Consider the following 26,479-nt stretch of genomic DNA (forward strand, 5'->3'; position numbering starts at 1 on the left):
GTTTGCTTTTAACATGTCATGAGAATCTGAAATTTGACAGGTGTGACTTTTCTGAACATCAAGAGGCAAAGATGACTAAAGCTTTACCTGTTCAGTTTATGCCTATCATACAGCTGGAGTTGTATGACACTGGAGTTATGCCGTAAAAAGGTGGCAACCGGGAAGGGAGAGGATGGGAGGAAAACAACTCACTAAGTAGATAAAAAGCTACGTTTTAACGTAAACAACTTAATCTCAGAGTGCAATGAAGTACTTTGTGAGTCTGTATTTTGTAAAGTAGAAACAACTATAATGAATAAACCGTGGTCATTCTCTTGCAAAGTGTGTAAATGCATCGATTGATGGTTGTGCTCATGCCATATGCTGTCTTTGCGTGTCTTCATTCAGATGGATGAGATCAAAGCAAAAGACAGGACAATCTTTTCCTTGGAGAAAGAACTGGAGACCCTGACTGGATACGTTCAGAAGCTTCAGCTGCAGAAGGAGGCTTTGGATGAACAACTCTTCTTAGTGAAGGAGGCGGAATGTAACATGAGCAGTCCCAAAAGAGAGATCCCGGGCAGAGCAGGAGATGGCTCTGAACACTGCAGCAGTCCTGTAAGATGTATTTTATATTTCATCACAAACAGAAACATTGTGGCTTCAACTGGATCCACTTAGCCTACTTATTGCATCATTTCCCTGCACGCTGTAAGGAAAGCATCCCTTTGTGTTGTATAAAATGTGCCCTCTGGTGGTAGTCATAAGGCTACATTTCAGTACTGACAGTTGCAATGCTTAGCACAATGCAGAACAAGAAATTGTAATAGTAATTAATAATAGAAGATAAATAATGTTTAGCATTTATGTAACTCCTTAGAGCAGCCTTCCCCAACTTGGTGTCTTCCAGAAGTGTTGGACTATGACTCCCATAATCCCCTAGCCAGTGGGGATTTATGGGAGTTGTAACCCAACACATCTGGAGGGCACCAAGTTGGGGAAGGCTGCCTTGGAGTCTCTGAAGCATTTCATATAGATTATCTCATAAATCACTACAACAGTTCTGTAAAGCCAATGTTATTATTCCCGTGTTGCAGATCAGGGCTGGGAGTGCATGTTGAGCCTGGGAGATAGTAGCTTGCCTAAAGCCACTGAATGAGTTCATGGCTGATTTGGGAGGGAACGCACTCACACACATGCCCACATACACACCCCAACAATGTTGTTGTTGTTTTAAGATCTTGAGTTATGTGAAATAATAAATTAATTCAGTTATTTTAGTGGGCAAGGGCATAGCTGTGTGGGTGGGGGGCAATACATTTTATCTTCCTTGGGATCCATAATTTCTGCCAAGGAACTTTCCTATACACAGTCCAGCTGGTAACCATACAGCCCTTTTAGGACTAGGGTTGCATCCACACGTAATCATGCTTAGAATAGACCCATTGAAATCAATGGGACAAGTAAGCCATAGCTAACTGGTCCTGTTGATTTCAGTAGGTCTACACCAAGCGTGACTAAATCTGTATCCAACCCCAGGTATGTAATGTGGTCCCTGCAGCCATACCTGTAAGGACGCTGTTTTATTCTTTTACCGTGTTCACCACTCCAAAATCTTCTGATGTGGACCGGTATATACATATTGTAAATACATAAATAAATAAAACCTGGCTGATGCATTTTGGATCAGCTGAGTTTCTGAGCAGTCTTCGAAGATATCCCCGAATCCAAAATGGTTAGGTGACTGGAGCACTATCTTGGGCTTTGTGCAACCACGTACTCTCATAATCTCACATTATCAAAAACAATAATAAGATACCTTTTAAACGTGCAGCTGTGCTGTGGAAGCTGCTTTTCCATGGGCTCATCATTTCACAGCATGGTTATCACTGTTAAAGGCCTGTGGCCATGTGGGCCAGGCCAATCATGCTGGTCGTTAACATCAAATCTTAACTACCTGGCTGGGATCAGGGGGTGATGATTTCGTGTGAAGGACTTGTGCTGTTGGCCCCACTCACATGGTTCTGGTTCTGTAAACAAAGCCCTGCTGTGAGATGAACCCGTAGAAAAGTGGCTCCCCTGACATGGCTATAACATTTCAAAAGGTACTTAAGGCAGAAATCTTGGCAGCAGGCAGGGGGGATATTGTGTGTGCACGGAGAGCATTCAGCTCTTGTATCAAATTAGTTTTAAAATTCTTTGCAGGATCTACGCAGAAACCAGAAGAGAATGGCAGAGCTGAATGCTACTATACGGAAACTTGAGGACCGGAACACGCTGCTTGTAGATGAACGGAATGAGCTGGTGCGTGCACTTAAACGTTTCAGAATGGGGGTTTTGCAAACAACAGAAGGAACTCAAAAGAGATGGGACTATTTTATTTTTATTTATTTAAAATATTTTTATGCCACCCTTCAGTAAACTTCCAGAGCAGCTTACAAGAGAGTAATAAAATAAAGAATATGATTCTGGTGGCTCATGTTTTGTCCATATTCCAGTATTACTGGATTTGCAAGTTAGGGGAAATTAAGGAAGTCTACCTTTTTCAATTCAAAGGAGGGTAGTGGAAGTTTTCCTGCTACATTCAGGAAATATGAACTGTCCAATTCAAACCCATACAAAGTCCCCTTTTTATATTATTTAAATGAGCTTAACCAGAGGTTCCTCACCCTCAGTCATTGTGCTGCTACATCTGCTTCGTCCACACTGTTAAACGTCCACTTCTCCTTATGTTTGGAAAAGTAGCGGCTAATGGCGCATCTAGAATAGCCACTCTGCTTAATTCTATTTCCTTTCCTTATATTAGCCTCTCTCCTTGTCGTATTCTTTCCTCCCTACACCAACATTCACCTACGAAATTCCTCCGCTGAATACGTGCCCCCCACCCCCATCACTGCTAGATGGAGGGAAGAACAGCAGTTTCGAACCTGGTGCCAAACAGCATGGGCAGGAGAAAGAGAAGAAAATCACACACACACACTTCCTAAAGCAAGAGGTGGGGATGGCCTGCCCCCTAGGCTATTGGCTCAGTGGGACCTGGGCAAGGATTATTTTCTCTTCCCTTGGAAGAACTATGAGAGCTAGACATGAAATCCCTTCTCACCCGAAGCTAGAATCGACTCTTAGGTTGGCCTCTCGTGTTATACTTCATACTGGGATGCAAATATACTGCTTTGCTTGCTTGGAGTAGAGGTAAAAGTGTGGTGAGTATTTACAGCAGGATTGCAGGACCTCAGGCCCAGGGGGCAAATCCAGCCATCCTGGGGTCCTAATCTGGCCCTTCCCCCAGATGACCAAACACCCTTCTCCTGGCTCCATCCCCTTCCCCCAACCACTAACAGTTGGGTGGTTTCATGGCTTTAGTGCAGATTTTCCCCATTCTAAAAGGTTACCATGACCCTCCTAAGGCATACAGGCAGTAAGGGCTTTTAGCTAAAAGATGCTGGTATTTTTGGTTTCTTGCCCCTGCCCCATTTTGCCTTCAGCGCTGCTCATTTTGCCTTTGGCCACTCCCTTCGGTGGAATGAGGCCTCTGAGAACTTCTCTGAAATGGAATTTGGCCCCTCAGGCTGAAAGACATTCGGCACCCCTGACATACGCTGCAAGCAGTGAACCTTCTGTCAGATCACCTTCAATGATCCAACCCCTCCCCTCTACCCAAAAACCAACCCTATGTCTCCAGCTAAAGAAAAGTTGGAATTAATATATGATCGTCAATTTCCTAAATAATGCTAGAAAGTTCTTTGGACACTAACCACCAACATGGAAAAATAAAATGGTGAAGTGAAGAAATGAATGTGTGTGTGTGTGTGTATGAGAGAGAGAGAGAGAGAGAATGACTATGAATTATTATTGTTGCAGTTGAAACGTGTTCGGGAAGCTGAGAAACAATGCAAACCTCTCCTGGAAAGAAATAAGTGCCTCTCCAAGAGAAATGATGAACTTATGCAGTCGTTGCAGCGCATGGAAGAGAAACTCAAAGCAATCACTAAGGAAAATTTAGAAATGGTGTGTACTGAGTGTTTGGAACGGTTCTACTTAAATGTAGTGGGGCCAACAAGTTTTTATCCATGATATTTCTTCCACTGAATTTCTGATGTTTAACCATAAAAGGCAGTGCTGGTACCTGATCCTATTTTGTTGAATGAACAATTCTCCTAATTCAAAATTGGGTGCAAAGATTTCAAGGAGTTGAAAAAGGGAAAATATCAATAGCTTAAAATCCAGCTAATTACATGATGACCTTCAATTGTCCAAGAACTGTTTGTAGCTGGAAAGGATCATGTTGTGCCATTTTGCACACCTAACAAGTCTGGTACACGGAGGTCCTAGCATATTCACACTTTCCTGAACACAATGTCCTGCATGCCTAACGCTGCAATCCTATACACATTTAGTTGGGAGTAAGTCTCATTGAACCCAGTCAGATGTACGTCTACGTAGACATGCGTAAGATTGTGATGTAAGTCTGGCAACCTACCCCTGCAGATTTAACCTCATGCAGTAATGTATTCATTTAATCTATTTATAATTTGCCTTTCTTCCATGAAACTCAAGATAGCATACTATGGCCCCCATGCAGTGTCCCTCCAGGCACTGACCAAACACAGATCCACTTAGCTTTAGCAAAGTTGCTGTTATCATATGCCTTCCCCAGTGGAGGCTGGTGGCTCCGATTCCGGTGGGGCTGTGAATGCATTCTGGGCTTCACTCGGAACCAGCCAGAACTCTTAATGAGCTTTCCAAGGTGCTGAACCTATTTTGGGAGTGGGATCAGCACCTTGGATAGCTCCTTTAGAGTTGTGGTTGGTTCTGAGTGAAGCCCAGAATGGATGCACAGCCCCACTGAAATCAGAGCCACCAGCCTCCCCTGCTTGAGACCATGTTTCTTGGGGGTATTTTGTTCCACTCATGATAACATTGCCTGCTTCCCTCTCATTCTGAGAGCTAGTTCAAATGTTGGTGGGCCTTGTAGTTTCCTATCAGGACACGAGAACACTCCGTGGGGTCATATACACCCTCTACTGCACAAAGGAAGTTGCATGTGACCTGGGCATTCATATGAACAAACATACATGTGATTCTCCCAATTTCCTCTTAAACCATCCGTGTGTTTGTTCACATGAACATCCAGCATGCACCATGACTCCCTTTGTGCAGTGGTAGGGAGGCATAATCCCTGCAACTGCTCCACACTACACCACAGGTAGGGAACATTTGAACAAACCTGTAGCTGAACTGTCTCCGTTTTATTAATGGCATATGCTATTTAATGGCATATACCCCGCTCCCATTTTTTCATTGACTGCATTCACAAATTATGCTAAACCAGTGAGATACAGTGTGTTGTAGTGGTTAGAATGTTGGAGTCAGGAGACCCGAGTTCTGCTCCCCACTCAGCCATGAAGCTCACTGGGTGACTTTGGGCCAGTCACAGACTCTCAGCCTAACCTACCTCACAGGGCTGTTGTGAGGATTAAATGGAGAGGAGGAGGACCACGTAAGCTGCCTTGGGTTCCTTGCAAGAGCGGGGAAAAGGTGGGATATAAATGTCATAATATCAATAACAAGAACAGCCACAGTTTGATGAGATGCGCGTGAGTGTGAAGGAGATGCAGTGAATCAGTTCAGTTAACTTTCAGTTGCCATGAGAGAGGGAAGTGCGTGAGCCCAAGGCTTGCTGTGGCTCTGTCCTGCTTGTGCATGTTTTGCTAAACCATGCTTTAGGGTGATGTGCAAATGCAGACAGTGATTGGGTTTGGACAAACTGTGGCGCCCACAGGTGCCAAGTTGAATATGCAAGCCCTGCTTGGGTGTTGTCGTGTCCTGTGAACTCAGTGCAGGTCGGTTATATGAAGGTTAAAGAACCCTAAAACATACCATGGGTTATGCAAGTGTTGTTTAACACTCGCATAACCCATGCTTACCAGGTTCACATGACAGGACAACCCCTGAGCAGGGCTTGCATATTCAAAATGGCAGCCACATGCACCACCACCTCACTGTGGGTTAAATAACCCATGCTGGGCTGTTGTGTTTTGTGAACAGCCCCTCTCACTGTATTTGTGCATAGAGAAGCTAACAAGGAAGTGTGTTGTCTAGAACAAGAGAGAATCCATGGAATTTTACCCATATCATTTCTTGCCTTGCTCTCCATAATTTTTTCTTTTTTAAAAAAAAATAACAACTTGATTTAAGCATATATTGAAATATGTATTCAGTTAAGCTTAGTCTCCAAGTAAATGGGCTGGGATTACTTTTCATTACTTCATGCAAAAATTGATGTCTAATTCTGCTGGAATTAACGTTACAAAAGTAGTCTCCTTTAACATAAATGCATTTTCTAGACAACAGAGAAATGGTTGAATCCTAAGTATTTTTACTCAGAAGTAAATCTGAGTTTAAAAAAAAAACCCACTGCATTAAGTAGTGCTTACCCCCTAATACATGTGTATAGGGTTGCAGCCCATATGCAACATACATATGAGACTGCTGGATTTTCAGCTCCAGAAAGGTAAGTGGTTTTGCCCACTTTTCTAGACAAGAGTAAAATATCTTACATTCCTTCTACACTACAGCAAGATATCACTTAGAAATGCACAGTGGGAAACCTGTAGCCTAACTTTCTGACATCCATAATGATTTGATACTTAAGTCAGGACAAAAATAAATGAATGAATTAATAAAAATATTAAAAATAGTCATGACAATCTGGGCCAAATAAAGCAGTTTTTTTTTCCAAAAGAGTAATTATTTTACTTTTAATTTTATAAAACAGAAAGAAAAAATGACATCCCATCCTCCTCTGAAGAAATTAAAATCTCTCAATGACCTGGACCAAGCCAATGAAGAGCAAGAAACAGAATTTTTGAAGCTTCAGGTTATAGAACAACAGAACATAATTGATGAGCTGACACGGGTAGGTCATAGTCCATAAGGAACTAAAACTAAAGGGGCAGATCATGAAAGCCTTCATCGTTAAAAAATCAACAAGAACAACATTATTTCTAATTGAGGGAATACATCTCACATCCTGATCCTAAGGGTTTTTTCCTCCTCCACTTGGCATTTGGAAACTCAGAATGCTCTCCAGGTGGGCCTTCCGCTCTCACCATAGCAACACTAAAGCTTTGCATCTCTCCATCTAGCTTTCCACCCTCTGGGTCACCTGCCCCATCCCCTACAGCCCCCACAAGTCCTCCCTCAGTGGTGGAATGCAGCGGAGGTGGGGTTGAGAGGACAGGCATGGGTGGGTTTGCAAGGCTAGTAAAATCCTCTTCTGTCCCAATAAGCCAGCCTGCTTGCTTGCCTCCCTTCCTTTGAGCAACCTGCCCCTTCCCCACAACCGCTGCAATTCCTCACTGTTTGATTTGAAACAATGACTTAAAGAAGCATGGCGGTGGCCAGAACTGCTGAGCACTGGAGGCTTGCATGAGCAGTGCAAAGGCTGAGCATAGGAAGCTGCCTTAAACCGAGTGAGACCATTGGCCCATCTAGCCCAGTATTGTTGACACCGACTGGCAGCAGCAGCTCTCCAGGTTTTCAAGCAGGAATTTTTCCAGCCCTACCTGGAATTGCTGGGGATCAAACCTGGGACATTTTTTCATGCAAAGCAGATGCTCTGCCACTGAGCCACGGCCCTTCTGATTGGTGATTGCAGCAGCAGAAAACGAAGCCACAGTGGGGCAAAGGAGGAGATGGATGGAGCCACTAAGGGGAGGCTTGCAAAAGGGCTTGCAGTTCAGTCCTGCAGCCAGAGTACACAAGACCATGGGTAACAATACTATCTCTGGGAGATTAGACCCAGCCCCAGTGGCCTACTCTGCTGTTGTTCTAGATTATCCTTTGTCTGCATTTCCCCTTGTTAGCTGTTGTGTGAGGATTTCACCTTGGACTCAATTCATGGCTGGGCGATCCTTAGCAAGCATTTAGAGAGTGGGCTGAATGACAGTGTGGCCAGTTACAAAGTGAACCCTCCCAGCATAGACAAAGTGATTGTGAGAATCAGCCTAAGTTAATGTCAAGTAACTAATGTCAAGTAACTAAGTAGTTCAAGTCTACCTGTGAGGAGGTGTGAAATAATTTATTCAAGAGAAATCTGCAGCTTCTTATCTGAAGTTATCCTTGCAGTTATCTGAAGGGTTGCCTCCACCTGTAACAACCTGCCCATACTCTGAGGTCATCGGCTGAGATCCTTCTTGTGTACCTGCCTTTGAAAGCCATCTGACTGGCGGGCACAAGGAACGGGGCTTTTTGGTGGTGTCACCACATTTGCGGAACCCATTACCAGCTGGGATGTGTCTGGCCCTGTCTTTGTAGTCCTAAAGAGCTCTGAAGACACACTTATTCTCATTGACCTTCTCCTAAGGGTTTTGAGGGAAATTGTTTGTGTGTGATAGATTTTAATCCTAGTATTTGATTTTAGTCTTATTTGTTGTTTTATTAGTTATTAACTGGGTTTTAATTGTTTATTATTTATGTTTTATTAATTTTGTAAGCCACCTTGAGAGGGCTCATTTGTTCTTTAGGCAGCCTATAAGCACTTTTAAATGAATAATAAATAAATAACTTGAGAAACAAAACTAGCTACTACTAATAACTGGGTTATATACTATATAGTGTTTTCAAAGCCCCTGCAATGCACTCCAGATTAAATAGATGGTGATTATTTTTTATTTGATTTGAATTAAATATTTGAATGCATTGCAGTAGAAATAGGAGTATACCATGAGATAAGGTACTATCCTTTACCCAGTTACTTGGAAGTAAGCCGCACTTAACACAGTGGGGCTTCTTTCTGCATAAACATGCATAGGATTGCACTCTACAGGTGCACTCTTATGCATGTTTAGACAGAAAAAAACTCTGCAACTCCCAGCATTCCCCAGCCATGCTGATTGGGGAATGCTGGGAGTTGCAGTACTTTTTTTCTGTCTGAACATGCATAGGATTGTACCCTAAACCAATTATTGCTAGTAGTTACTTACCCATAAAGTCATGGTTGTCCAATTCATTGTGGCCAAAAGTATATAATACATTCCATTAGTCATGAGCCCTACTCCGCAATATACTGCATTCCTCTGATCAAAACCACTAGTGTTCCCTCATAAAATCTAAAAGCGATCAAATAATCAAACATCCATGTACAAATGACTGCTCCTTCCTTTCTGCCCCTTTGGTGAAAACTCTGGTCCCTGTCATCCTTTACTTCGACTTCTGCAACATTTACCATTCTGGTCTTCCATTTTCTCACTTCAGCCCTGTCACCTGTATCCATCATTTTGGTACCAAATAATTTACCTCTCATCACCTATCCCACATGACACGCCTCTTTAAATCCCTACACTGGCTTCCCATCCATTTCCATATCCTTAATGAGCTTCTTGTCCTTATCTTCAAAACCTTCCATGACCTTGCCCACCCCTACCCCCACCCCATCTCTCCACACTTATATCCCAACTCATCCCTTCCTGTGGCACTCATCCAGCTCCACGACCCTCAGCCATCCAAAGGGCTCCTGCTGCCTAAAATACTCCAGACTTCCTCCCTTGCTGCCTCTTATGCCTCAAACTGCCTCCTACAATTCTGTGCAATCACCTCCCATGATTCCTTCAAATCCCTCCTCAAAAACGTATATTTTCTAGAAGCCTTTGGAACAACCTCCCAGTCCCAATATACTATTGTAACTCAGCTAATATGCATGTAATTTAAATAACGGCAAATTCTGTTTACCCCTACCTTCATTCCCCTCCCATCCTTTTGTAAGCCCCATGAAGTAGAAGGGGCATATGAAGCCTGTCCTTTGTAATGTGCTAGGTACATACAGAAATAACTATCAAAGACAAATAAATAGACATGTTATCATTTTAATCAATCTGTGGTCACCTTGAGCACCAAAGACAGAACAGTAGGATAGGAATATTTGAAATAAATAATATTTCACAGCCATGGTAACAAAAAAAAATTGAGACTATTTATTCTGCCTTATTTCTGCTGAAAATTAAGAAGAGCTTAGATGCTTATGGTCAATGTTGATCTTTGAAAACGTATGCTTTATTAGGCTCTAACTGTTTCTTGATCTCCTTGTACAGGACAGAGAGAAACTTATTCGGCGGAGGAAGCATAAAAGAAGTTCAAAGCCAATTAAGGCAAGCGAAATATACAGGTGTTTTGAATGCCCATTTAGACAAATAGGTTTGGACTTCACTTCATTTGACCCTATTCTAATCTCAGTTCCCAACTGATGAAATTGCTCTGTTCAGAACAAAATGTCCTGAGTCCCAATAATTTCAGCAGGGAAGGCTCTACGCTTTGCTGAAATGGTGTAATGAAGAGACAATGCATTTGCACAAATGGCAGTAAATCAGGGATGCAGCTCCCAGCTGTGGGGATGTAGAGCCAAGAAAAAAACAAAACAAACCAGCAGAGACTTCTAAATCTCCTGGTCTGCTTTCCAAGCACAGTACAGTTCTGGAGCTCATATGGAGCTAAAAAAAACTCCTAAAAGTTGACCATGTATTCCTGTGATGTCTTATCCTTTATGTGGGAATGAAAACAAAGTAGTACAAGTGTGCCTTAAATTCTCATTAATCAGTCTGTCTACATGACTGACTCACTTTGTTTGGCAAGTTTTAAGTGCTGAAATCAGTACTTTGATATCCAAACCTGCTGATTAAGCAGCTCTGTCATCTCAAGGCATGACTCATCTTTGTTCTTTGATGTCTCTAATTCAATTAGGGAGTTTGAAGACATTGCGCTATTAAAAACTGAATTTAAACGGTAGAGTCCATAAGTTAGCAGTTATCATAGCATTGCTCCTATGGCCTATTGCAACTAAGATTATAACCAAGCCGAAGTACATGTAACTGAAACAGCCACCTGTTGCTTCCATGTTTACCTCCTTCCTCTGTTGCTTTCCGCATTTCAAATTTTAGATTGTAAGCTCCTCGAGGCAGTGGCTTCTCTTCTTGTTCTTTATAAGGCTCCATGCACACGGATGGCACAAAAATAATAATGACTACTACTACTACTATACTAGAACACCAATGCTCTTGTGCACTGACTTCAGTGGAATTTCTTCCAGTTGTACAGCAGACCATGAAGCTGTATCTGCATCAAAACTTCCTGACTGTTAGACCAATACGACAATGGAACCAATTACCTAGGGAGGTAGTGGGCTCTCCCACACTGGACAGCCATCTGTCAGGGATGCTCTGACTTCGATTCCTGCATTCAGCAGGGAGTTGGACTCAGTGGTCTTCCAACCCTACTATTCTATGATTCTATGACTGCCAGTACTCTAACACAGTGAGAAATGGGAGAAGGAATTGTGGTATACATTGAATCTCTAAAATCAAAGAGAATCCGTCAGAGATACCTAGGGATGTTGAAGAAATCCACAATCAGATCAAATGAATTGGGATTTCTATGTATCCAACACACAGATTCCACAGTGGACCAACTTGTCCCAAGTCGCTTGGATTCCACGGACTTGAGGATTTAAAAAAAAACTTTCTGGAAAGTTAATTGTAGAAAAATATGTAAAATTAAAGAACAGGCCAAAAATTCACATTTCCCCTATAGGCGAAAGTATGAAAACGCAAAATTTGTGCAAATTTGCACAAATTCAGGAAATTGGAAACTATCTGATTCTATCGATGAGTGGACAACAGAACAAAGGGCACCTGGCAATCTGTGAAACACAGACAAAATGGATTTTACATCCAAATCCGTACATCCCTAGTGACACCACACTAGTTTGCTACCCAGATTCTGTGACTCAGCTGCACATGAGAATATGGTCAATGCACACAACCAGCCAACCAAACTGCACCCATGTGCCCTAAGCTGCATCACAATGGCTGGGCTTGTATGCAATTGCTATTGCCTATGGCGAGGGTGTGATATTGGTAGTATTTTTTCATGTGAGTATTCCCCTTTCTTCAGAGGCATGTCTTGGACACAGTTTACGGGGGTGATGATGATTCCATGGACTCTGAAACCTCATCCATGGCTTCATTCAGGACAGACAGAACACCAGCAACACCAGATGAAGACCTAGATGAAGTAAGCTCTTTGGCTAGCAGTGGAGACCAGTATGCAGTGATTTTTTAGATTTAGGCTGTTGCAGAGTTTAATGTATTTCTCCATATAAACCACCTATTGCCTTGCCTTTGTGCGCCTTTAGTTTGCAGGAAAGAAATCCATGGCACTTTGAAGGCATGGTACCAGATGAATCGTCCATTCAGCTCGAGTGACATGGGTCAAAATACATGTGATGCTAAATGCATATCTGAATCTCTGATTCTCCTTCTTTTCTTTAACTAACAACAGATGAAGAAGGGAGTGATCTAGATCAGGATTGCTGGGAAAGGGAGCTTAACTTTCCCCCCTGCACTCAAAGTGGCTAATAGAAAATAGCAGGTTTGGGGGATATATAGCAGCTTGGGGAGTGCTTTTTTTCAGCAAGAAAATGGCGTGGAAAAGGTTAAACCCTTTCTCCCCACACTGCGGTCCCAATGTAGATTGCCCCCACCCTGCAGCTGCTATTCATTAAAAAAAAAAGAAGAGGATCCCAATCAAAGGATTCAAAGATGCATTTAACATCGTATGTAGTTTCACCAAAAGTTCTAGTAATGCTTAATTCTCAAAATACTTTTTTAAAACTACACATAAGGCATAACACAGCTACAATGTTCCTTGTGGGTTACATGCAACTCGTTAAATGTAAATTGCCTTCTCTTAATTTAAAAAATGTCCAGGAACCTAAGGATAACTTCTTGAAAAAATAAATTCCTGATGGTTGTGTTGTATGCACTGACTCTTTTTCAATTAAAATTCTGTAAATGTTTTCTAAACTCTTAAACACCACACACAGAATGGTTGGTGGCTTCCATCATTAATCCTAAGCCACCCTTTCGCATTCCACATTCTTTATAATATTCGTATTGCTGATACTCACCCGAGACCTTTCTTTCTCCTGCAGAGCTTAGCAGCTGAAGAATCAGAGTTGCGATTTCGACAATTAACAAAGGAGTATCAGGCCCTGCAGAGAGCCTATGCATTACTGCAAGAGCAAACAGGAGGGATCATAGATGCAGAACGAGAAGCCAAGGTTGGTATTTGGCAAGGGCAACATAGATGTAACCCAAACACATTTCCCAAACTTAAAACCAGATGGAGAGAAATGTTGGAAGAAACTCTTCGCTGTATAACAGAATTAGAGTTTTGTTGTGGTTCATAGAGCACCATCAATTAACATGGCACCAAACAAGCTGGCATTGAGTTGGATCCAGATTTAGTCATACTTAGAGTAGACCCATTGAAATCAGTGGGACTTAAGTTGGTCATGACTAGCCCATTGCTCTGTTCCACGCAATAGATCCAACCCATTATTCTGTTCCAAGTCATGGGAGGGTTGGTTCAAGGAGAGGGTTCAAGGCAAAAGTTCTGGTTCCAATGAAGTGTAGACAAAGTCTAGGTTCTGGCAAGGAGAGACATAAGTTCAGGATTCAGAGAGCACCCTGGACAGCTCCATGGGGAGAATAAGCTAAAGATTCATAGACGGCAGCCTCAAGTGCTGTTTCAGCCCCAGCCAACCCCAGACTGAGACTTTTATACAGCCACAGCTTCATCTGGGTGGCTAGCTCTGACTTCGGTGAGAGGGCCTTCTTCTAGCCTGCTGTCACAGTCGTTGGGCACATTCACACGTAATGGTGGCAAGTTGTGGGTTAATGAATTCACGATTTGCTGCAGCACGTGCTGAGCATGTTCTGCAGCCTTTTGAAATATTCAGCCTCCAATCGGGCCAATCAGGGGTCGCCACGTGACATCCAAACCCGAAACTATAAGTTAATCATGGGTTAAACAGAGCAGGAGAACTGTGATTTCTCAGGAGCCTCTGCGCTGGGAGTCCTTGGAATCAGAGTATGGCACTGTGTCCTTCCTTGGGCTGAGAGGCCCTCCTTTTGTGCTGGTGCTTCTGGGGTAGTAGGGACATCCAGGGCTGGCTCTGAGGGCACTTCTTTCTCCCACTCCAATACCACCTCCACATCTCCAATTTCAGACCCCCAGGGTCATGACAGACACTGCTGATACAATTAGCAACCGTGTGAATCTTTAAAAAAGGTAAATATCAGGCATGGGCAGCCCAATCTGGATCAGGAGCCCAGCAGAGGGCAAAGGGTTGAAATCCCTTTGAAAACCCCCCGATTCCAGTCTGGATGAGGCCCTCACACCTGCTATTTACTTCTTCATTTTTTTAAGCCATGCATGCAGTTGCTAATGGCATGAATGGGGTCATGTCTGCTTTGGCCCAGAGTTACATAACTCCATGCTCCAAATGGGAATCTAAATTTGACAGTGGAAGAGGCAATACAGGGATGAAATGAGAGGGGAGGGATAGGAGAGGCAAGAATGCCAAAGGGTGAATGTGAGCAAGTGCGCTTACACATGTATTTTTGTGCATTTCTTGAGAACCAATATCAATTATGGGCCGAACTGGCACATATATCAGGAACATTTCTGACTTCACAGTCTGCACTCCTGCAGTTACAAATAGCACATGTGTGGGAAAACACGGAGGCACTGTACACATGGGCAGAGAAGCATGCTTCCATTCTGTGAGCGTTAATGCAGGTTTACAAGACAGTAATAGATGCCGTATGTTGTATGGGTTAGGCATTGGCGCGTGCGTGCACACACCCACGCATCTTAAGCATGTATTTGCAAGTGTTTAACATATGGTTATAGTAATTCAAAGTTAAATCTAGGCATCAAACTGCTGAGTTTCAGAAAATTATCCTAATTGCCCCCAATGCTGATGTAATGGAGTGAACATGGCTACAGTAGGAGGCTAGCAATGTAATCCTATGCATATCTACTCAGAAGTGAGCCCCACTGAATACAATGGGGCTTACTTGCAGGTAAATGTATATACAATTGCAGGATCCAATAGGAATCATGGATATGGTTTGAATTTTGTCTCAGCCATTAACTCACTAACCTGTAGCCTTAGGCAAGCACTCCATCTATAATGTGGAAATAATAATACGTACCCTCCAGACTTCTTATTGCAAGGAGATGTTGTTGTTGTTGTCTTTTTCATGGAATTTATTAAAAGAAAGTTAAAATACAGGCAATAAAAAGAACACAGATAACAATCCCATAAGATCACTGGGAGAGGAATCCTAAGGCTGCTAGTCAGTGTCTAGACAGCCACAGGATTTTTTAGATTCTGGGAACCGAGCTCGGAGCCAGGGCTTCGAGCTTGGTTCCCAGAAACCGCACGCCACACCCTCTCCTCCACCACCTTGCAGGCAGCATGGTTCTTCCCCATCTCTGTGCTCATAACCGTAGTGCAGAACGGGCGAAAAGGGGGCATTCCTAGGGGCAGGGAGGGAGGAGGCCACGGAAGCATCATTATGATGCTTCCTGTGCTCCATCCTCTCCGCTCCCACTCCTGCAAATGCAGGGTGGCTGGAGCGCAGAGGAGAGGATCTCTTCCATGCTCCGCCCGCCCTGCACTGGATAGTCAGCTGCCTCTGAGTTCAGAGGCAGCCAACTACCCCAATAGCATTGCACTCTAAAGAAATACAGAAACTCACTGGTTATAATCCTTGTTATATCAGGAATAACTGGAATAAAACAGCCTAAGGAGAAGCTCGCTATCTCTCTCTCTCTCTCTCATAGTCAGAAAAAAATATAGGCATCCATACTTGATTGGAATTTGAAGGGCTTTTGCATAGGGAAACAGCGCTGACCCAGGACATTTTGCTGATTAACGCACAATAGCAATGCCACCCTGCCGCACCTTCCCAGGCAAGCTGCATAATACCAAACTCTGGCCAAATTATTTTGGCACCTGAGGCTGAAAATCCTACAAGAGCCTGTCCCTGGGAGTAAAAATACAACAATAATAAATTAAATAACAAAGAATTTGCTAGCCTTTCATGATGCTCCAAATCAGCTGCCTGAGGCAGCTGCCTGACTCTGCCTAATGGTAGGGCTGGCCATGGAAATAAATACATTGAAACTGTGGTGCTGTAGTATCTTTTTTATCTGAAAATTTCATACTTGCTGAGTAACTTTGTACATAATCATAGTCTCCCAATATTATCAATCCATTGCTGTTCCATGGTTGCTTTGGAAGATTCCAATTATGTGCTATACACAACTTTGCCATAGCATACTGATGCTTAAGAGAGCAATCGTATGCCCACCAGATAGCATCTGGGGGGGCATAGGACAGTTTGGTTTCCTGGATCTGAGCTCAGAGCCAGGAAACCACACTCCTCGCCCCCTCTCCCCCCTTGTAGCCGGTGCTGAGAGAACCACACTGGCTACCCCTTCACACTCAGAAAATGGATCATGGAGATGGGGAAAGGGGGGTGTTCCTGGGATGGGGGGTGGGAGGAGACTGGGTGGCTGCATTACACTGTTTCCTATGGCTGCCCCAGCCTCCTTCCCTCCTCCTCTGAGGTGCCACGGCTAGATGGGCGAAATTGCCCATCTAGCAGAAACGCAGGGCAGCTGGAGCATGGAGCCACTGTTCTCCTGCACTGGATACTCGGCAGCCTCTGAGTTCGGAGGCTGCTGACTATCTGGATAGGACTGCACCCCACATAGGTCTTTATGCAGCAGTCCAGGGTCATTCGAGTCATGATCTAGGGCTACCATGTATTCATTTATATCCTGCCTTTTTTTTTTTTACAAAAAGTACACAAAGCAGCTCACGTTAAATAATATACATAATACAGAACAAAAATACCTGAGAACAAAATGAAATAACAGAATCAAATATCAGTTTAAAACAGTAGCAGATAAAAATCATTACTCTCAACAGGCCCACTTAAATAAAACCATCTTTACTGCCCATGCTATATTCTGGGTGCCACAGCAGAAAAGCCTCTGTCCCAAGTACCCAACTGCCTTATGTCAGATGGTGGCAAGACCCGAAGGAGGGCTTGGAGGCAGAACAAAAGTCTTGGGCAAACTCATCATGCATGTGAAGCACTTTGAATGTTTAGAAACGTGATGAAATGCTAAGTGTTATTAATAAAAATGCTGGTCAAAGTATTGTACTGCAGTTATGTTCTTTTGGCACTAAATTATTTTAAGACGATAAATTATACCAGTGTATTGGTGATGGCAGCACTTTCATTTTCTCACTTTTCTGCCATCTCAGTTTCCAGAAAAGCCTCTTGGGTAGAGCTGGCAGTGTTCTGTTGAGTCATAAATAAACATAGAGGCTGGAGTTGTCCTGAAGGCCACAGTCACCAAGGCAGAACTTTTAACACTCTCGCATGTTAACACATGGCTTAGCTCAATGGTGTAGTCTGAAAACTTACAACTTAAGTGTAATGATAATAGATGGTTGGTTGTCCACTGTAAATATGACAGCAAAGCTAAGTACAAAATCTGCCTAAAATCCACCAAATACTGCCACTTAGAAAGTGTGTTCATACTCATTCAGTAGGGTATAGGGGCCATGGCTCAGTGGTAGAGCACATGCTTTGCATGTGGTTTCCAGGTTCAAATCCCCGCATCTCTAGGTAGAGGGGTGGGAAAGAATCCTGCCTGAAACCCTCGAGAGCCACTGCCAATCAGTGTTGACAATATTGTGCTACATTTATTTTGGGTTCCTTAGGTTGCATGGAACCCAAGGCAGCCTTACATGGTCCTCCTCCTCTCAATTTTATCCTCACAACAACCCTGTGAGGTTGGGTAGGCTGAGAGTCAGTGACTGGCCCAAAGTCAATCAGTGAGCATCATGGCCGAGTGGGGACTTGAACCCGGATCTCTATAGTTCTAGTCCAACACTCTAACCACTACACCACACTGGCTCTACATGCACCAATGGTCTGACTCGATGTAAGTCAGTTTCCTATGTTTCTATTTCTTAGACAGGAGGTGCAGACAAAATTAAGCACACATTCATCTCAGTGAAATCAGCAGAGATTAAACACACCACTTACTTAACTTTCTCCGGATTGTACCTCCAGTAACCTGAAATCCAGGCAGTTGAATGTGCACTGAAAACGTTTTTAATGATGGCATGTGGCTGTTATTTTTAACAGGCGCAGGAACAGCTCCAAGCTGAAGTCCAGAGGTATAGAGCTAAAATAGAAGATCTGGAAAAAACGCTGGCCCAAAAAGGACAGGTAGATGTATGGATGGTTTCTGCAGTTGTTTTTGTCCATAGACAATATTTATTTGCTTACATAAATAAGTTGATAGAAATATGGTTTTTTGTATAAGAAAGATATGCTTAGCATAGATGAATCAACTATTTGAAAGGTGACCTGTGAAGAATATGAGAGATACATAGAAAAGTGTAACAAAGTACCCAGCTATGTGGGCATGTATGTCCCACCCATGAAGTGCTGCTACTGTGGATGTCCCATTTCCTACAACACAGCACAACTATGGATTAATTTGGTAGTAATTGTAATATAAAGCTGATGTCCCATTTCCTACAACACAGCACAACTATGGATTAATTTGGTAGTAATTGTAATATAAAGCTGAGTCAGTGCCCAACAGTGAAAATAGCATTCATTTTTTTCTTAGTCATTGGAGGGTTAACCTCTGTCATGATGAGAGTTTTATATTTCCCCAAATACCAGCCCTGTCAAGACCAATTCACACAAGACATTCTTACAGATATGTCAGTGATGTTTAACAACACCGTGTGCACAACATAATGTGTGATGAACAAATATGTGCCTGTTGCTTTGCATGTAAATACGTTTTTTAATTTTAAAATATGTTTAATCAAATAGGACTCCCATTGGGTAGAAGATAAACAACTTTTTATTAAGAGGAATCAGGAGCTTTTGGATAAGGTATGTCCAAAACATGAATGCCTAGACTGAACATCAATTTGTAGAATATGGTGTTTAAAACTGTAACTGCTCTGCATTGCTCTGTTCCAGATTCTGATTACAGGATTAGAAGCCATTTGTATCTTTGTAAATTTAGGAAATGGTGATCCAAACAATACGTGGGCACAAAAAATCGATCTACGAATTTTATTGATGTTCGTATGTGAAGAAAATAAAGCACACTGTGCTGGATCATGACTTAACTTGTCCCATTTATTTCAGTGGGTCTACTCTCAGCACTAATTCCAAAATTCAAGAAAACAAGAATAAATGAAAGTTATTGGTATTAAAGTTAAATGTAAAAAGACCACCATTGGAACAGACACCGGTGATGGAATAGATTCCCTTCGCCCTGCAGCCCTCATGCATCCCCAGATCTGTTCCAGAAGGTTGAGGAATTATTCAGAGCAGATTTGGAGTGTGCTGGGGGAGAAGAGAGGAAGGGGAAGGCCCTGGCATGAGTGAAAGTCTGTGTGTGACATTGTATGAAGCCTACTACTTATAATTTAAAATAATAAAACAAGAGACTCTTATTACATCGTCAGACTGTAGGAGTAAAATCATCATATACTAGCAATTTTTCATGCTTCTGTGGAAGAGGCCCTTCAGAGCAGCTAAGGACTCTTTGAATTTTGCTCAAAATCCTGTCCTTATAAATATATTTAATAATATAAAACATGAAAAGTATAAAGTCATTTAAAACTGCAGGAATCATCAAAAATGATCTTCAACAGTATCTTTTGGTAGTTTTCTCTCTTAACCACAAGGAACAACAAATCCCCCCAAAGTCCCAGATCAGCACATACAAATCTTGTTTTATATGCCATTGCTTTTTATATCTTTCCTTTTATTTTAAAAGCAAGCTTATAGCACATGATTTATAACATTTGTAGACTTTATTATGTTTTCCATTTTCAGGCTGACAACAAAATTCAAATAGCTAGATATCTTTATTTCCTGCCTGGGAAAGGTGGGGGTTTGCAAGAGGGAGCAGAAAAGTTGGTGGTAATGGACTTCTAAACAAACACAAATGATACATTTCTCTTCCACAAATAAAACATTTACATCTTCTTTCTCCAGATAGAAAAGCTGGAAATAGACAACAATCGATTGCAACAGGAGCTTCAGGATGCCAGAGATCAGAATGAGCTGTTGGAGTTCCGAAATCTAGAGCTTGAAGTAAGAATCTGTTAACCCTTTATTGTAGAACCAGAAATGAATTATAAGGGACAGAATTAAGTGCATGATCCATCTTTGAATATATTTCTGATTTAATAACTTCACATTTATGTATTCCATATTTATATTTTGTTTTTTGGAATCTGTTAGCTACTTTGAATATTTTATACAGAGGAGCAGATAGATAGATAGATAGATAGATAGATAGATAGATACATTATAATATGTGAACAACGATAACTGAACTGGAAGGAAGAGCATAGTAAAACTAGCCCAATTTTTCTTTCTTTCTTTTGAACAACGGTTGAAATAATTAGGTGGATTCACTAGCAAGTTCTGTGTCCATCTCCAGCCATGAACACTATGCGGCATACAAGCTTGGTGTTACTATTTCAAGAGTTCCCCAGTACACTATCCTACAGGGTATTCATCAGAGAACCTACACATTTAATCCAGATTAATTAATCCAGAATAAATACCATGATCCAGGCCAGTCACAATCACTAATGTCAATTTTCTTCTTTGAGATATATTCACAAAATCATTAACAGCAGATGGACTACCTGCTTAATTCACAAGATGTCAGGGCACCTAAAGGATCCAACTGAGTGCATATTTATGACAACATTCTTGCAATCATATGCTAACCCATATATTCTATATTAATTAACATTTTCATTATGACAAATGCAGATCCCAGCCCTCCAAGTTTAATTGCACTTTAGAAGTATGACAGGGCCCATCAATTTACGATGAATGAAATGGAGTTAAGGAATACTAAAGGATTATGAATCCTGACATGATCTAGCAAAACCTCCAGAAGTGGGGTCCCCGGTATTTTGGGGCTGGTGAGCACATTTGGAATTTTGAGAAAGTTTCATGGTTGCCATCACAAGATGGCTGCCATGCAGGGGTGCCCATTCACAAATAGCTGCTGTGGTGGGCGGAGCCCAGTCACAAAACACAATTCCATAACGATGCAAATTAGTAACACTGCAAGACAAGTTACGGGCCTAAGAACCTGAGTATGAGGTAGAGATGAAGTCTGATCCCACCCATTTCACAGAAAGCCAAGCCAATTAATTTCCCCAAATCATATTTAAAGTTAATTTATTCCACCAAATTTAATTCCCAAAATTAATGGGAAGATCACCCACAAATCACACACAAGAACCACACACTCCACAGTGCAAACACACAAAAACCACACACACACTCTTTCAGGATCACTCCCCCCCCCACCACAATGCACACTCTCCCTTCCTCATCATCCCTAAACACTCTCTCTCTCTCTTTCAATAACATGCATGCACACACGCACCCCACCCACTATCCATTTACACATGCAACCACACACCCCATTTATCTGTCACAGGACCACAGACATACCTCCCTTCTCCTCCCTTTCCAGCCCTCCCAAGGTTGCTCCACAGCTTTCCTTGCCACTCTTCAGCCTTCCCTGGTCACCACACAGTCTTCCTGAACCTTCCCCCACCCAGCTCGGGCCATTTTCCAGCCCTCCTCCAAGTTTACCAGGCAGGCAGAGGCAGAGGCAGAGGCAGAGGCAGAGGCAGAGCCCCCTCCCCTCCCCCTCCCCTAGCCCACATCACACCATTCCAGCTTTGCAAGGATTCAAAATACTTCAGAACCAGACTTCCTGAAATAAACATTGCACAAATTAGCAAATAATTCTGAAAAAATATAAATCCAAGAAGAAAGCTTCTCATAATTCAGAAAGAAACAAAATCCATTAAATTAATAAGTACTTCCAGTACAAAAACAAATGGTCCAGCTGCCTTTTTATCTCCTTAAATGATGAAGAACAGATTGCTTGAACAGAGAAAGCAAAATTGGGGGCAGATGTTATCCTCTATTTGGTAGACAATGTATTACTCTTCTAATTCTTATGTTTTATTTCAAGGAGAGAGAAAGAAGATCTCCACCATTTAATTTACAAATCCACCCATTCTCTGATGGTGTAAGTGCTCTACAGATCTACTGCATGAAAGAAGGTGTCAAGGTAGGTTAACATGGGTTCACTTAAAAGTAGAGATCATGGTTTCCTTCTTTTAGAACTGATTTTTGCTCATCTAGGTATAGGATAAAATAGAGAGGAGAAGGATCATGTAAGCCACCTTGGGTTCTTTGGAAGAGGAAAAAAGGCCGGATATAAATGTAACAACAACAAACGATAATAAACAAATGGAGGGAGGAGGGGAGTTGGGATCATGTCTTCTCTTGCTCCCAACCTACACACATTCATGGATCCTGTGTGCACAGAACATTACATGCAGTCTGTGACCCCCTATTTTCCAGGGTGTTCAAAGGTCTTCTGTGGAACCCTTGAATGCACAGAGGTTGGGTACCAGGTGTGACCTCAATCACTCCATTCCCAGTGTTCACTGAACACCTAAGTAGGCCTTTTGTGCACAAAGGAAGTGTGGTAGCCATTTTGACCATAGAACCTGAGTTATGATTTTGATCATTCTGTTTCTGAGGATATCAGGCATATATAATCCAGTGCTGAAATCAAGAAAACCACCTGCTAGAAGCTTAACCACTGTTAGTGTCTCCTGTGGGGAACAGAAGGCATGTAGGGTTCCCTGAAGGAACAGTGACAATGGAGGGTGCTTAACCATACCGGTATACTGACGCAAATGACTGCATGATCCAGGCTACCACTGTTTTTCTGGAATTCAGCAAAGAATTTGGTACAATACTATACAGGAAATAGTTACTCGAACTGGAAAAGATGGTCATTAACAAATAAACTGTACTAGCACACGGACCTGGGTTCGCATGGGCTGGAACACCCTTTAGTTTGATAAGGCGAAGTCTTCAAGCAAAGTAACGCAGCTGCCAGAGTTGAACACATTATGCCTGCCCTGGCCCCTAGGCACAGCCCCTGCCATGGCGACCCTCCCATAGCCCCTTGAGGGAGGGGTCTGTCCACTTCATTCCCCTGGAGGGGCTGCCCAGCAGAAGAGGGGAGGGGGCAGCCATATAGCACTTTCCCTAAACTACTTCCTCCTGGCTTCCACTGTCTGAACTGCAGAAGTATGTCCTGGTAAGGAAAGTCTGCCATGCCGTGACTGAATATGGTACTGCAGGCTTCAACCACACAGACACATTTAAATTAATTCAATTAATTATAATTAATGTCTTTTAAAATAAAAACAAATAACCCTGAGGTGTATAAGATCCCCTTAGTCTGCATGCCAAGCTTCCATGGTCTTAGAGCTTCAGGTGTCTAGGTTTCACTGTCTTGGAGGACATACAAGCAAACACTTCCATTAAAGCAGTAAATCTTTTTTAAAAATTGGCCACAATTTTGTTTCAAGATGGCAGATGAAATTTTCAGTATGTCTAAAATCATGCCAGATAGAGGTACAACAAATCCTAAAAGTTTCATAACAAGCGGATGTATGGTTTTCGAGTCCATTGAGGACATACAAACACTTTTATTAATTTAGATGATGGATAGAGGACTGGGTAGGAGAAAGTAGACAGAGGGCTTTTCCAGAAGCCCAAGTTGCTTCAGGATGGAGGCTGTCAAGGGCTCCTTGGAGGCCTCTCTCAGTCTAATCCAGTAGCCAAGTCCAGACACAGACAAAGGGATTGTTTTCAAAGCTTTATTCCTCTTTTACAACTTAACAACTCTACTGTTAGCAACTAGATATGAGCAGCAGAGTACCTATGCCCTATGTTGGAACAGTTGGTCCCCATTTGAAAGGGAATCACTGGCAGACTCTGAACTTAAGGGCTAGGGAGAGTCCCTCCCCTTTTCCCTTGGATCCTCTGGGCGCAGCTGTTGTTTGCGCACCAACCGGGCACTATGCCTCCTTTCCGTGCCCTCCACTTGGTGCCGCTCTCTGTGTCAGCGTCACGCATCCAGCAAGTCTGCTTCCCGCGCTCTGTCACTCCCAGGACTGCTATCTAAGCTAGGAATGCCGGTGGGAGGAATCTCCATCAGCTGTTGGCCCTGGGAAAGATGAGCGCACTCCTCTCCCAGGAGCGACTCCTCTTCCTCAGAATCAGAACTACTCTGGGATTCTATGGGCTCAGTGTCCACCCTGACAGAGACAATCTATGGAGTGCTCAAGGATCAGTCTAGGCTCCTACTCAGCTTCTCCTTCTGCCCCATCAAGTGCTCCAGTTTTGGAGTTTCTATAGCTGCAGCCTAGCCCTATTATACACATCTGGTTGGTCGCATCCTTCTCTTGTTCTGTTGCCTCCCCCTGTGGATGGCAGAACATTTATCTCGTCCTTCTAGCCTATTTGTTAGACAGAGTGCTTCTTTCTTGTTCAGATCAGCAATAGTAAGTAAGTTTGTGGATCCCCAAGATCATGAAACTGACATTACTGCCTGTGAAAAACTGTATTCTTCTACTCTTATTCATTTCATCTTTTTTTTTAAATAGGATGTTAGCATTCCAGATCTCATAAAGCAGTTAGACATCTTGGGTGACAATGGGGTAAGTGACATACACAGCTGACAAGTTCATAATATATACAGCACCACAAAGAAAACTTGTAAGACTACAGAACAATATAGCAATGTATTTAAATTGAAGACTAAAGCAATAGGACTTTGTCCATAATCCCACCCCCTTCTAACCCATTCTGAATAAAATGTTTATCTGAGATGTTTAATTATGAATAAGTTTTTGAAACTTCTTGGTGGTTAATAATGTAGTTTTATAACATTTATAGGATTTTATAGATTAAGGGAGCAATCCTATGGCCACTAGTCAGCAGCTAGACAGCCATAGGATATATCTGGTTTTCTGGGAACTGACCTTGGAGCCCAGTCTCCAAGGTTGGTTCCTGAGGAACTGAATGTCCCCCCCCTTCCACACTGCCTCACAGGCAGCATGGACCAGCCCCATGCTCCGTGCTCACAAGAAGAGCGCAGAGCAGCCAAAATGGGGCATTCTGGAGCGGGGAGGGCGGAAATGCCAGTAGGACACATCCTCCTCCCTTGCTCTGCCCTCCCACGGCTAGACAGCCAAAATCGGCTCTCTAGCCACAAATACAGGGCAGGAGAAGTGTGGAGGGAATGATCCCCTCCGTGCTTCTCCTGCCCTGCATTGGATAGGCGGCCACCTATCTGCGTAGTATTGCACCCTAAATGTATGAGACAACAACATAATTAATGAGTAGAACCTCTGCCCTGGGATAAATCAAATGTTATTTCCCATGAGTGCTCTTATTTCTATGTTTAGTTGTATCCTAAAGCTCCTGTAAATATTTCTGTTAGTTTACAAAGATTAGCCTTTTGTTGATAGGATCCAGAGTCCTGTGAGCATTGCAGTGTGCACATACACATTCTGGGCCTGCAGGTTTCCCATTCCTTTGAATGGAGAAGGTGGCTTTGAACAATGCATCCCTTTGCACACACAAAGCTGCTTCCTCCATTGAAGTGAATGGGGAAGACCTTCTGCACATGGCAGCTCTGAGAGCCCATTAGAACCCCTGCCTCCATAAGGGATCATTGAAGATGGAAGATCAAAGCAGGATTGTCTCTTAATACTTACTGTTGATTTAGAAAGCTGCTGCTTTCTTAGTTTAATTAATTTGATTTTATGCCTCTTGAATTTACAGAATTTAAGAAATGAAGAGCAAGTGGCTATAATTCAAGCTAGTACTGTATTATCCCTGGCAGAAAAGGTATTTTTCATGCATTTGGTGTCTCAAGTGAATCTGAAAGTGGGGGCGGGGGGGGGGTGTATAATCAAATTCTACAGAATTGGAAAGGGAGGCTGTAAAAACTATTATACCTATAGAAAAGTATGCAATCTCTAATTATCTGGTGTGAACTAAAAAGAGCAACAACAAAAAGTCAGAATGTATCCTCCAGAAAAGGAAACAGTCATTTGGCTCCTATTGTTCAAGATGGCCTTGTGCTCCGATATAGGCCAAACCATTTCATTTGTGTGTTATTCACCACATTCCAGTAATTCAAGGCACTGCTTCCTTTAGCACTCTTGCTCCAGTAAGAGTTCATTACATTTGAGAGTATTTCATTGTACAGATAAATGGCTAGTTATAAGATTTGCCTGACCTGAGAGCCCCTACTGTGGGAATAATAGCAGATTAATTAGCAATGCGCACTAGGAATGTACACAAGTGTGCCTAAAGAATAGAAAAATGATGAGAAATAACCCAGCATGAAGCACACAGTTGTGATGCACTCTGACTAGCCCAGTCTGTTCTTTAAATGGAGAACAGATGCGTTATCACCTGGCTCTGATCCTGTCTATGCTGTAAACAACAAACTGATGAGCACTGAGCAGTAGCACAGCACAAAGCGAAATGGCCACTCAGCACTTTGGATGGGGAAAGCTGAGCCACAGCAAACATGCATTATCCACAAACATGGTCTCAGATACATTGTGCTAATGTTTAGGAAGGTGGAAATATCTTCAAGAACAAAT

General features: G+C 42.6%; 1 protein-coding gene across 1 annotated transcript in view; it reads left to right on the forward strand.

Annotated features, from left to right (window-relative positions):
* JAKMIP2 (janus kinase and microtubule interacting protein 2) overlaps window positions 1-26,479 on the forward strand; it is a 61,057-nt gene that overhangs the window by 23,208 nt on the left and 11,370 nt on the right. The window contains exons 3-15 of the mRNA XM_084838717.1: window positions 388-597; window positions 2,185-2,283; window positions 3,841-3,987; window positions 6,758-6,898; window positions 10,071-10,127; window positions 11,926-12,045; window positions 12,965-13,093; window positions 18,057-18,140; window positions 18,762-18,824; window positions 19,944-20,042; window positions 21,964-22,062; window positions 24,464-24,517; window positions 25,647-25,712. Coding sequence (XP_084694843.1) covers window positions 388-597; window positions 2,185-2,283; window positions 3,841-3,987; window positions 6,758-6,898; window positions 10,071-10,127; window positions 11,926-12,045; window positions 12,965-13,093; window positions 18,057-18,140; window positions 18,762-18,824; window positions 19,944-20,042; window positions 21,964-22,062; window positions 24,464-24,517; window positions 25,647-25,712 — 1,368 coding nt within the window. The remainder of the gene's footprint in view (window positions 1-387; window positions 598-2,184; window positions 2,284-3,840; window positions 3,988-6,757; window positions 6,899-10,070; window positions 10,128-11,925; window positions 12,046-12,964; window positions 13,094-18,056; window positions 18,141-18,761; window positions 18,825-19,943; window positions 20,043-21,963; window positions 22,063-24,463; window positions 24,518-25,646; window positions 25,713-26,479) is intronic.

Source organism: Heloderma suspectum, chromosome 2 (genome assembly GCF_057233095.1).
Source record: "Heloderma suspectum isolate Gila_16-S chromosome 2, 16-S_ref, whole genome shotgun sequence".
Classification (NCBI taxonomy): Eukaryota; Metazoa; Chordata; class Lepidosauria; order Squamata; family Helodermatidae; genus Heloderma; species Heloderma suspectum.